The sequence below is a fragment of the Merops nubicus genome, unplaced genomic scaffold (genome assembly GCF_000691845.1).
Source record: "Merops nubicus isolate BGI_N331 unplaced genomic scaffold, ASM69184v1 scaffold1997, whole genome shotgun sequence".
Taxonomy (NCBI): domain Eukaryota; kingdom Metazoa; phylum Chordata; class Aves; order Coraciiformes; family Meropidae; genus Merops; species Merops nubicus.
The window spans coordinates 51,535-64,039 of record NW_008622103.1 but is presented as its reverse complement, the minus strand read 5'-3'; the positions used below and the strand labels follow the sequence as shown (position 1 = coordinate 64,039).

Sequence of the window (12,505 nt, the reverse complement as noted above, 5' to 3'; positions counted from 1 at the left end):
TGCATTCCTGCTGCCTAGGGAAATAAATGGGCTTGTGTTGAACGACCACAGCAGATAGAAGGAGACTGTGCTGTGAAGAACTGGCCAAAACTTTCAGTTTTGATTAATGTGGCCAACTTTTGGCTGGCTCAGTTGATGGCTCTGAAAGCTGCGGGTGGGGTTCCAGAGCAGTGTGAGTGGCTGTGTACCATAATAGCTCTTGGTCTTCCAAAAGCTTCCAACAAAAACAAGAAAGTCAAGACCTTGGTATTTCTAATAATTCCAAAATAAGCAGGAGACCATCTTCACTGGCTGTAGAGAAGCTTTAAAAGGCAGAAACATAATTCTGAATGCTTCCCAGGGAACGTTCTTTCAGACTTGTTAATTGCTGTGTCCTGACACTGCAGTGAGACTGAAGGGTTTTATTCTCTTGTCAGTATTGTTTTCCAAAGTGTTTTGCACATCTTAGCCCTGCTAAATGTCCACTCACTGGGATGATGCACTGCTTGGTACATGGAGCAGTAACATGACTGATCAGAGGTGCCCAAAAATCAAGAGCTAGATCCTGAAATCCTGAATTTGACTTAAAAAAAATTAATTTAAGTGCAGGGTAAAATTAGGCTGCTGGTTATAAGCCTTACAGGTCACATTCCACTTATATTTTTAGGCTTTCACTCATAACCATAGGGGCTGAACACATTCCTTTATAACACTATAATTGAGATATCCATGTAGTCATTGCCTCCAGGTACCAGAGTGCTGTGCATAACAAGTTCTGAGATAAAAATCCTGCTGATTGACACCATAAGAATGAGCTGATCCCTTGCTTCTGTTCTTTATTATTTCTACTGTGAAGTGGTGTTTGAGAGGAAGGAAACTACCAGCTGCTGTTAAAGAAATTTTGCTCAGATAGAGGAGATATTATTTATAACTTTAAAAATAAGCATTCTAAATGGAATCTCCTATATCCCAGTGTCAAGACCTTACACCAGGAGACTGTAAAAAATATTCTTTCCCTTAATAAAAATCTCAATGCTGGGAGCTGCAATGTTTTACTTTGTGTATAAAATAGGGACACACTTCTGTGATTTTGCTTGTGTCCCTTACAGCATAAAAATTGGCATAAGGGAAGAGAATAATTTTTATTATTAAAATATTATAAATTCTATACTATGTATATTAGTGTTCTTTAAGAAAGCTCTATAGCTTCAGTTCTGTCCCATTTCCTGACTTCCCAGCTTCAACAGAGGGAAACCAGATTTTGTAGCCCTGGATGGAACCATGGGTGGAGGATGGTCAGGAACCATCCAGCTTAGACCAGGGATCATAATGACCATCCTAGGGCAAGCAAAGGATTCAACACAGATATTTGGCAGAAGTTTCCCAAATCTTAATAACCCCTTAAGGCAAGTGGAATGCTGTCAGACATCTGTGAAACTCTTGTGGGCAGAACATCACAGTCAGACCTCTCCAGAAACTGCTCTGCACAGGTTGTGTTGTTGAGATACAAACCACATTATTTTGGTCCTTATCCGTGGGTCTTCTGTATACATAAGAGATTCAGGTTCCTCATCTGCAAGCAACCTAATGGAGAGAGAAGATTTCAGTTTAAATTCTTTCTGCATCACATTTATGTGTCTTCTGTTGTCATTCTGCTTTCCTCCAACCATGAACAGATGGGGAACTTTCCATACCAAATGAAGAAGGAGCTTTGGAGAATGGGCAACCTCTGGGCTCCGGACAAGTGCTGAGCTCCAGCCAGGTGTCCCTGCCAGCCCTAGCAGAACTGGAGTCTGGTCCAGCATCTGGGGAACCCTGCTCATACGAGGTGCTCCCAACCACAGAGATCATGGATGGGACAGGTAACTTCTTATTTACATATGATGTAGGTACTATAAGCTGTTTGAAGTAAGTTTCTGACTTCTAACATTTGGAGTCTAGCCCTGAGAAATCCTTGTCAAAGACAGAGGTCTTTGGGTGGAGAAGGAGGTGACAGTATACTGATTGTCACTGGATGCTCCTCAGAAATTTTGACTGACTTGGTGTAGAAGCAACTTCTACTTCTATGCAAATAAGCTCTTTGTTAGGCAAAGTCCCTGCACCTTGTGACTATTGAAGAGTAGATTTCTAACACTCTGGCTACATCTCAGCTGTGCCAATGAGCAGAGAGCTGACAACATTTTTAAACCTTAGGATACAACATCATGCCCTTTAGCTGCCTCATGATGTTGGGTGATGTTCACACCATGCATCCTTCAGTAGCTACCACAGCCAGCTGCCCTGCCCTACATGGGGCTCCTTGCACTTCTTCCCCAGCCTGTGCAGAGAGATGACAACGCTGTGCATCTAGGTTAGCTCCTCTTTCTGCATCACTCACTGCTGAGAGTTATGGATGAAGGTCAAGAGAGGAAAAGGACTGGTGGAAGTGTTCACCTGTGACCCTGCACAGCCACGCAGCCTCTCTGGAAGGGAGTAGGCCCTTTACATTTATAGGATATGTTTAGAGACCACCTGCTAACATATGTGGTCCTGAGCAAGCTGTGGTGACAGACCATCTGAGAGGTGACATTTTAAGGCTCTTGGTTTGCATTCAAGATGTGGGAATACATCCCAGCCTGGCATAAGGGAGCTGACTTCTCTCAGAGGTAATGGGAAATTCGGTGTTGTGTAGATGTGTGTTATTCCTTCTCTTTTTCTCTCTTTCTCTCTCTCTCTCTCTCTCTCTCTCTCCTCCTTTCTATGTTATATGATGTTTGAGTGAAATCTCTTGGTCGTTCCCAACCCGCCTTGCTGGGCTGCTTTTCCTCCTCTCTGTGGCTCTATCTGCTGCTGCTGCTGCTTTGCTCATAACGTTGTTGCGTCTATGATGTGGTTGTGTCCTCCAGTGTCTGAAGAGAGCCCCACATCCAATGAATCCGGCGTCCTCCTGTCCCAAGATCCTACAGCTAAGCCAGTCCTGCTACTTCCCCCCAAAAAATCTGCTGCTTTCCCTGGAGACCATGAGGACACCCCAGTGAAACAGTTGTCCCTCCTCAAACAGCCCCCTGCCCTGCCTCCTAAACCCATTGCCAGGATTGCCAGCCACTTAACTGGTAAGTAGGTGTTCCTGGACCCTCAGCACCAACGTTTCCCTTGTAGGAAAACCCTGCCCTTACAGCAAGGTTCTGGGTGTCCCTCCCCCTCTGTGACGTTGTTGGCACATGTTGTTGTGTGTATGGTGTATCTGTGTGGGAGCTGGGGCAGGGATCAGGAAGCATTTTCAGGCTATGACTTCATCGGGGTTGCTTGAGGGCCCTTCCCCTCTCAACTGTAAGTACCTCAGGTGGCCACCACATCTCCCAACCCTCCTCACTCTTATTCATCAAGAGTTACCATCACCAGGAAAACACAGGGTGTGCTTTGATGGGGAGGAAGTGTCAGGAAAATATTAGGACATCTTTAAATGCCTTTAAAGAGGAAAGGGGTGAGAGTTGAAGAGAAAAAGTTTTGCTTTCTCCTTCATCCCTTTGTTGCTTCTGCCCTCCCCTGCCCTCTGGGCAGGTCTCCCTGCACACAGCCTGTATCTTTCCATATGTTTGTCTTCTGCTTGGCCCCCCCAATCCTTACACAGGCCATTCTGTCCTGTGGCTTCTTGCCACTTTGCTTCCCTGCTCACACTGCCTGTCTAACTGCTCCCTCTTTACCCCCCTGCTCTGGCTACTCCCCTCCCAGTGGAGAGTCCTGATGCTGATGGGCAGCTCCAGTTCCCAATGACCAGAATTTTGGTATCCTCCAATTTACAGTGCAATTTATCACTTGCTGCATGGCAGCCAGCAACAGTGGACAATAGAGGTTCCTTCTTTTTTGTATTCCAGATGTTTTCACAAGTGTCCAGGCTCTTTTGGATTCAAAGCTCTAGGTACATTTGGAAGGAGGACTGGTGGGTCTCCTCTCTCCAGTCCCTCAATTAGATCACTGAAGCAAAGGATAGCTACATTTACATAGACCAGAAAAGGTTCCCTGAATGCTTGCCTGCACCTTTTGAACTGTCTGCTCATAACTGCAGAAAAACTCAAAAAGCAGAGTTCAAGACGAGGTGTGGTGCATCTCTGTGCTGGGGCAGCTACTGCTCTTCTCACTGGGTCACTCTTCTTGTGTTAGTGCTGCTCTGATCTTTGCAGAGCTGATGTGAGGAACACTCAGCCCATGTGAATACATTCTAGGGTTGTTTTTTCCCTGACAGCAGGTACCCATTTTGTTCAGGTAAAGATATCTGTCAGGAAAGACCTCATTAGGAAAGAGCACGTTCAGGTTTTCTCTCCTATCTCTGTGCAGTCCCTTCATGTTCCTGTTTGGATGACCACACATTTTTGTTCTGTATAGATTTGTTCATTTTATGTGAAATCTCTTTGCTTTCTTGCCTGCCAAAATCTACACATAATGGTTAATATTTTGCCTTGCTTTACAAACTGAATGGGCAGTTCTGAAGCCTTCAAAGCCAGGCAGCAGTATTAATGGCTTTAGGTGAGGACAAAACCAGCTTCTTATGATCTCTCCATAACACTCTGTCCCAATTATAAGAAGCTGCTCAGAAATGAGGCTGACATGGAAGAAATAAAAAAAGTAGGAATGGCACAGGAAAAAACTCTGGTACTAAATGTCCTTCATTCACAAGCCTTTCTTTTGCAAGAGGTAGCAGAAGAATCAAAGGATGAGGGCTTCTGGTGTGGGGATCTTTAGTGAAATAGGATCAGGATCAGGCTATCAGCATAAGTGAATTGCTTGATGGTGACAATTTTCCAGTGAAAGTGAAACAGAACTATGACTTCTCTTTGTGGTGGCCTTTAGTGGTCTCTCACCCAGCCCTAAATAAATTCCTGCATGTGCATATAGACAGACTGTTGCACATGCATATACAGAACCCTCAGGGAAAAGGAACAAGAGATTCAGATTTAGTCATAGGGCCCTAATTTAGCTGACAGATATTCCTGGTGGAACTAAAAGCCTCATTTATACAAACTTTATAAATAAAAGTAGTAAACTTATTCTTAAAGGTCCATTTGCTTTGGTGGTCTAAAGGATATACGTGTTGTTCAGTGCCTTGTGTTCTCCACTGGTAATTATTTTAGCCATGTATAATCTTTGGAAATGAGCAATCAGCCCTAATGAAGCACCCTCATCAGTGAGAAGCAGAATTAATGCTATTCTCTTGCTAATTACTCCAGAGACATCCTCAGCTTGTGTGTGAGAAAACAAGTAAAATCTGAATTCTGGCATATGAGGTGAAGACTCTTCTTTGTGGCATGCCCGTTTTTCCACTGAAGATTTTAGGAGAAGGTTGAAGGGCAAATTAAGACATGCTGGGCATGGCTAATGGAGAGTAACAGTGGTTTAATGGTCTGGTAGCTCTGTTCAGGAAGACTGGAAGAGGACGTGTGATCTTGTGAAGGGTTCAGGTACACATCTGAAAGTGCAGAAGCAGCTCTTTGCCTCAAGATATATGTATATATATGTCTGTGTACATATGTATATTTATTTAATAGAAAGGTGTTTTATATAAACATATATTATAAAATCACTACAGGTGTGGTCAGCAGACAAGGAAAAAAAAAAAGGAGGAATATTTTAAATACACAACTTGAGGAGAGAAAAGCTTCCTTTGAGTCTGACTACCTTCTTGCTGTCAGCTTGTCCCAAAGTTCTTCAATAAAGGCATGAAGACTGCCTTGCAGGGTTTGGCAAAGGACTTCATACAGGTTTTAGAAATGAAGAAGAAACATTCCTCATTTCTGAAAGCATTTGTGAACCATCTCAAATATCTGTCTGCCTGTGCCAAGACAAAGATTGGCCTTTCTCTTGATAAGAAACTCACACAAAAGAGAAGGCCTAAAATGAACATGTAAGAGCACATTTAATTTTGGGAAGAATGGAAAGAAAAAAAATATTAAAGGTGACAGGAACAGAGACTTGCCTCTAGCAAATATAGATCACACAGCCTTGGCATGGTTCTTCTCAAAGCTGAGGTGCTGTGGGGATGGGACAGTGCAGGAACAGGGACAGAGCCAAGAGCAGACTGCAGAGCAGCCACTTGGAGCTGTGCCACCACCTCTGCAGAAGATGCTCCATGCTTTGCCTCACGTCATCTCCCATGCTTTTGATGATGCTGCCTCCACGAGGAACGTCCCTATCACAGCACTGGGTGTGGAAGTGCCCACGCAGCACTAGAAGACAGACAACAGTGGGAGAAAAACATGATCCTTAACTTTGGATACTGTTGTTTCACTGCTCTGCATTTGCTGTTGGCCAGGCACCTCCTGGTGAGCCTTCTGCTGGGTTTTGGATATGATTATTATTAATAGTGTTCACAGACAGAAGTTCTTCTCTCCTTCTGACTCTCCAATGTCCACATGCAGAACCCTTGCATTTAGGTCAACACTTGCAGTCCCCTTCACTGAAAATGGAGGAGGAGCTGAAATAATCACCTCAAACCAAACTGAACTGGACTGCTGGGGTAAAGACCCCAGATTGTCATAAAATCTTTAATACCAAGAGCACCAAGAAGACTGGTCATATATGATTGGATGGACAACAGCAGTGATGTAAAGCTTCTTCTGATCTTGGTTCACTAAGCTGTTCCTTCTAACCAGCACAGATCATGTTTTCTGAAATCAATTAGGCAGTTTCCATCCAAACAGCTGAATCAGCAGAAACCCATAAAGTTACCTAAAACAGCAGAGGACAAAATCTATGCCACTAACCTGGGATCTCATCAACATCTAAGTTATTTGAGCCCAAATTTACCCTAATGTTACAGTAGGGTGTGGCCTTGGTTATATCTGGCCACTCAGTTATTGTATTTAAGCTTTGAAAACCCTCTGCATTCTCCTGCTTCCTTCATTCAAGATTTTGAGGAGAGATGTAACACATTTTTAGTGCTGAGATTGTGCTTTCTAGTTATGTCTCTGTAGAGTAAGAACTAATTTATAATAAGAGGCAAACATTTGACAGGGTAGGAAATGTTACAAGTCCCCAGAAGTTATTTCTGATAATGCAGACAAGCCAAGGATGAGGGCTGAGGACATGGATTCCTGGTGTCCTGCTGTGTTGCCATAGCACAGCTGGCTGTTAGTTACAGCATTATAAAAGTATTTACAACTACAGTTTATCCAATAAATATTCTCTGCAGTATCTTATAACACAACAGTCACACGTGTCTCAGGAGGCTCCTCTGTAGGTGAGCCCAAGACATCATCCACAAGTCTCCTCCTCTTCACTGTTACCTCCTGCTGCCTGTTCTGGGAGGCTACTTCATGAAGGCAGGTTGCATTCACATGGGGGCAATGGACAATTCTCTTTTCACTGTGCACCTGAGAGAGAAGCAGCAGAGCAAAAGCAGCTTTCCTTCACCAGCACCCCCAATTCTCACAGGAGACTGGATGTGGATGCAGTTGATCTCTCCATACTTCTGCCTGCTGCTACCTGGAGGGGAGTACCTAGCACATGCAGTGTCAGGAGATCTTCCCATCTTTGAAACCCTCTTCAAGGCTCTGCACAGGAATTCATGTGGAGCTGTATTTTTCAACCTTTAGGCTGAGCATGCTTTGCTTGTGTTCTCCAAATTCAGCTTGAACCTTGGGTGCATATGTGGTGCAGAAGAACAGTAAAGAATTTCTGCCTCAAATCTTCCCTGAAGACATGACTGCAGATCTTGCTGCAGTCAGCAGGAGATGCATGGCAAATCTTTGTGAAAAATTTTTAACTTGTCTTTATGAATCTGCTCAAAAACTCATTGAAATAAGAAAAGAGACTCCTGCTGTTCAGGCACAAGAGATTCCCAGAGAGAAGACCTGAAAAAGTAAAAGTTACTTGTCCAAATGCTACCAGCAAATATCAGGCACATCACCTCATTTCAACAATGGAGCTCCTTCAACAGGCCACACTTGGTTTGGCACTTTAGTTTTTACTTTTTTTTTTGGCACATTACTTCACAGAATTAATAACAAGTCCCCAGTCCAACCTTTTGCTCCAAGCAGAGCCACCTATGGGATCAGACCAGGTTGCTCAGGGCTTTGTCCAGCTGTGTCTTGAAAACCTGGAAGGGTGCCAGCTGCACAACCTGTCTGGGCAAACCTTTTCCACTGTTTGGGTCTTCTCATAGGGGGGAATGTTTTTCTTATAGTCCAGTCCAGAACTTCTTGTCTCCTCCTTCCACCATCCACAACTGTGAAGAGCCTGGCTCCACCTTATCAACAACCTTCAGGTACTGGAGGGCTGTTACTACATCCATCCCTCCCCCCAAGATATCTTTTCTCCAAGCTGAACAAACCCCAGTCCCTCTGCTTCTCCTCACACATCAGGTTCTCCAGCCCTCAGTCATCATGGTGGTCCTTTGCTCAACTCATTCTAGGGTTTTGAAGTCTTTCCTTGGGAGTCCAAAGCTTGACACAGTAACGTGTCAGTCCAAGGAGCTCTGAATAGAAGGGGAACAATCCCTTGATCTTGTAGCTGTGCTTCTACTCATAAAACCCAGCAGGTTGTTGGCCTTCCTTGCTGTTGGGGTATAATGCTGGTGCCTCTTTGGCATCACAAAGAGTCAAGCTTTTCTCCTGCTGACAGGATAGCACACGTAGCCAGCATTTTTACCTATCTCCTGGAAAACCTGAGAGGAAATGCAGCAACTGTAGGTCTTAGCAAAGTGATGTGTATGGCAGGGGTAAGGGCTGACCTGTTTGGCATGGGTCTGATGTGCAGCGAGTATTGTGGCATCCACAACTATCTTTTAAGTAATTTATTGTCATCAGCAGCGGGAAGGTTTCTGTGTCTAGCATCTCCTTCATCAGTTCTGGCATAGTTATTACTTACCCATGCACAGTGCTGAGTGGTCACAACCCTGCTGGGAACCAGCGTCTTGCAAAATTGCTCATTATTCTCTTGAGCGTGAAGAACCTCAGCCAAAAGAGATTAATCAGACTTGCACACTTGGCTTCGCACAGTTTGCTCCTCTTCTGTCACTTGAGTGCTTTGTGCTTTAAGGCTCTGGTGGCGTTCCACTGAGAAGACACTTATCAAAGATTCCATGTTCATATTTCCACTGTCCAGCTTCTTCTTCATCTGCGGATGTCCGTGTCTGATGGATAGTCCATGCTGGAGACAATAACTGTTTCCAGCCCTGGTTCATAAATCACAGGCATTATGAAATTAAAATGGACAGAGGGAAGAACTCTAAACCCCAGTCATCTCACTCGTATGTGCAGGGACAAGTTGTGCTCTGGCTTGGTCCAGAGGGTGGTAGAGCAGTTTCCAGCAGCGTGCCTGGAGCCCATGGACCTGAGCAAGCACACTCACTGGTCTGACCACACAGTAACACTTGTGGTACGAGGTCTCTGTTACTGCTGTTGGTGAAGATACACTGATATGTTTCCAAGTGAATGGATTGAGCTCTCCTCCCACTGAAGTCATTCTCCTTTTAGCCATTTGTTTTTTAAACTGACAAGTGGAGTTCTCCCAGAGGTGAAGGGCAGACAAGTAGAGTTAATGCCTCTGGTTCATTTGCAATTTAGGGGCTGGGGACATATTCAGACAGGCTCAAGAGCTTGAGTGAAACAGGGTCGGTCTGAATAAAGCCTTACATTAAAAATAACAGAAAAGGGTTTTGGCAGGTGTCCAGTGGAGTCATCCAACACTGATAGCACTGAAAACATGCTAATGTGAAGGATTTCTTTAAAATCAAATGGAAACTAAAGGTCTTTTGTTGTGAAGAGTGGAAAACAGAGCATGCAGTCTGATTCACAGTGGAGTATGTGGTTACTCAGGATAATGGAGCTAGACTTTTTATTCCATGCAACCCAACAGCTGCAGTGCCTGTATCACAGCTTTACATGATCAATACCTGCATGAGAAAGGCAAAGACATTTTCACTATATTTTAAAAGAAAGGTGGGAGGCTTCCTGTTTGCTTTATCCCTGAACCATTTGGCATGTTATAGTCACTCCCAACACACAGTGTTGCTGTCATCCTCAGGATCACAGAAGGAAGCAAACCCAACTGATACTTCCAGTTATTCTTTTGTCAGAAGCAAGAGATGCCTGCAGTTGGGATCTCTTTGAATGCACCATCAGGAGTGACTCCTCTGCATCATACACAGCGTGGTGTGCAGCCAGGCACAGGCACCATCAGCAGAAAAGCCCCCAAACCCAACAGCCAAACCTCTGCTTTTTAACATGGCAGTGCAGATCTCAGCAGTCTTTGTAATTCAGGACCAGCTCTAGAAGTGAAACTGCCAGGAGCACAAATGTAGGAGAACACTTTGTTACTACAGTTCCCATGGGAGACTTATTCTCAGGGCTCGATACAATTTACGCTTGGCTCTGTCTGTTATTTATCTTTTACTGAAGAGGTGTGTTCTTTTGTGCAGGATACAAAGGGGAAATACACACAGATAATGTGTACCTCAGAAAAACACTGTAACTGAGACCTTCCTGTGCTTGAATAGAAACCCCTGCAAGTCCTTTTTTCCCTCCTGTCTAGAAGCCAATCTGCTTTAGAGGAGAGAGAGGAGAGGGCAGTGCCCTGCGCTTTGGCAACCCCATGAGTTAGATTTCAGCCTTGGTGGGGCCACCAGAAGAATTTTTACTTTCAAAAGACAACACCTCAAATGGATATGGTGTTGCTTTGAAAGCCTAAAGACTTGGGTTCTACTCTTTATCACTCTCCCACTCTGCAACGTGGAAAGAGCACTGTCTCTCCAGGCCTGCTTTGTCTTTGCACACCCTTTGCCTCTCCTGTGTCTTTGGCCTATAAGCCTTTTCAAGAAAGGGAAGACCTACTGTCAGTGTGTTGTTCCTAGAGCAGTGAAAACACTAGTATCAAGTGGATACTGTGGATGCAATGAAGCTATGACAAGCTCTAAAAAAAGTCTAATGACATATCTGAGCTTGGCTCTATGCATGGTCGTTTTCAAGGTGTATTAGTGCTTGGAGGTCCTAGTGTCAGCCTCGTGCACCCTGGCTATTAGTTATGGGTGCTAATAGAGGCAACAGCCAGAACAGGCCAGGAGAGAGGAAAGAATAATGGGACAGGGGGAGGGATAGTTAATATTAAAAAGAACCGTCTGGAAAAGGACTTCAGAAATCTCATATTGCTCAGGAGGGTGATGACTTTGAAACCTGGAGAGCAACAACTTACTCCCAAGCTTTCTCAGGTCCAAGGAAGATTCTGACCCTTTAATTCTGTTGCCATGTTACAGCAAGAGTGAACTGGAGCAGCAAGAGGACAAAGATCATGCAAGCCTTGCCCACAGAGCTGCATTGCAGAGCCAAATGTCTGTGATGTTCCAGGCTGGAAAGGGCCTGGCCTTCCTTCTAAACACTAACTCACAGCACGTATACCTTATATCTTTATGCTCTTGGCATGTGTTGTGACCATTTCCCACACCCATCTTGGGAACCACAGTCCCTCCCGTTCCTTCTTCTCCCTTCTGAAAACCTTTCACAGTGCAACTCCAAAAATCTCCATGCTGCAGCTGAATCCTGGCAGAGGAGTTTGCTTGTAGACCTCTCATTGATTTCTCATGGAAGTCAGGGGAGTCTTTGCCTGGCAGGTCAATTATGTGATTTAGTGAACATGCCTAGAGTTAAAAAGGTTAAAACTCAGTGCATCAATCCAGAGAAAAGTGCCTGCCAAGCCCTCTGTAAAAGAATACATGAATCCTAACAATCTTCTGCCCTGCATCATTTTCTTCTCCAGTAGCTTCGTGTCTGTAGACCACTCCTGTTTAGTATTCAAACCCTCTTTCTTTTCTCTTTTGTCCTGTGATGTAATTTCTAACACCAGATGCTTTACGTATCGCAAAGCTGTCAGAAATGTGACTTGTGGTAATTGCCCTGCAGTGGCTGAGGAGGAGCAGGAGTCCCTGAGCTTTTGCTCCATGGTGGTGAGTCACCCTGGAGCTTCAGACACCAGATTCTCTCCCCATTTGTGTGCCTGTTGAGCAGGAGATGTTGTGCTTACCTCAGAGGGTTGGTTTGAAGGATTAGGGCTTCAAAGCACCAAAGTGTGCCACAAGCCTTACTAAGCATTGCTTAACATGTTTGTTAAGGGGCCTGCACAAAAACAGGATGGTTTTTGTGAGACTCAGCAGTGCTGCAAAGCCAGTATTTTTTCTGAAGACCGTGCTGAGCACACTCAACCCAGAGCTGTCTGTCACAGCAGGGAGGGAGTGCACGCTCCTGTGTTGACTAGCAGCCTAAGTGCCTCTCTGCCCAGGCAGATACTCTGATCTCCATCTTACTGACATGAAAATTAACACCAGGGCCTCTCTTTCTTCTCTTTTAGATCCTGGCGCTCCTGTGAAACTGCCTTGTATGCCAGTTAAACTGTCACCTCCACTACCTCCAAAGAAAGTCATGATTTGCATGCCTTTAGGGGGGCCAGACCTCTCTCTCCCATCCTATTCCACGCAGAAGAGCTCCCAGCAGCCTTTGACCCAGCACCACCACACTGTCCTGCCATCCCAGTTAGCAGCTCACCAGCACCAGCTCCAGTATGG

The 12,505-nt window shown here is 44.7% G+C and overlaps 1 protein-coding gene across 1 annotated transcript in view; it reads left to right on the top strand.

Annotated features, from left to right (window-relative positions):
• The window catches only part of PHACTR1 (phosphatase and actin regulator 1), a 65,557-nt gene that overhangs the window by 3,881 nt on the left and 49,171 nt on the right, over nt 1–12,505 (top strand). Inside the window, exons 2-4 of the mRNA XM_008944651.1 lie at nt 1,656–1,841; nt 2,865–3,071; nt 12,292–12,502. Of these exons, the coding sequence (XP_008942899.1) occupies nt 1,656–1,841; nt 2,865–3,071; nt 12,292–12,502 (604 nt within the window). The remainder of the gene's footprint in view (nt 1–1,655; nt 1,842–2,864; nt 3,072–12,291; nt 12,503–12,505) is intronic.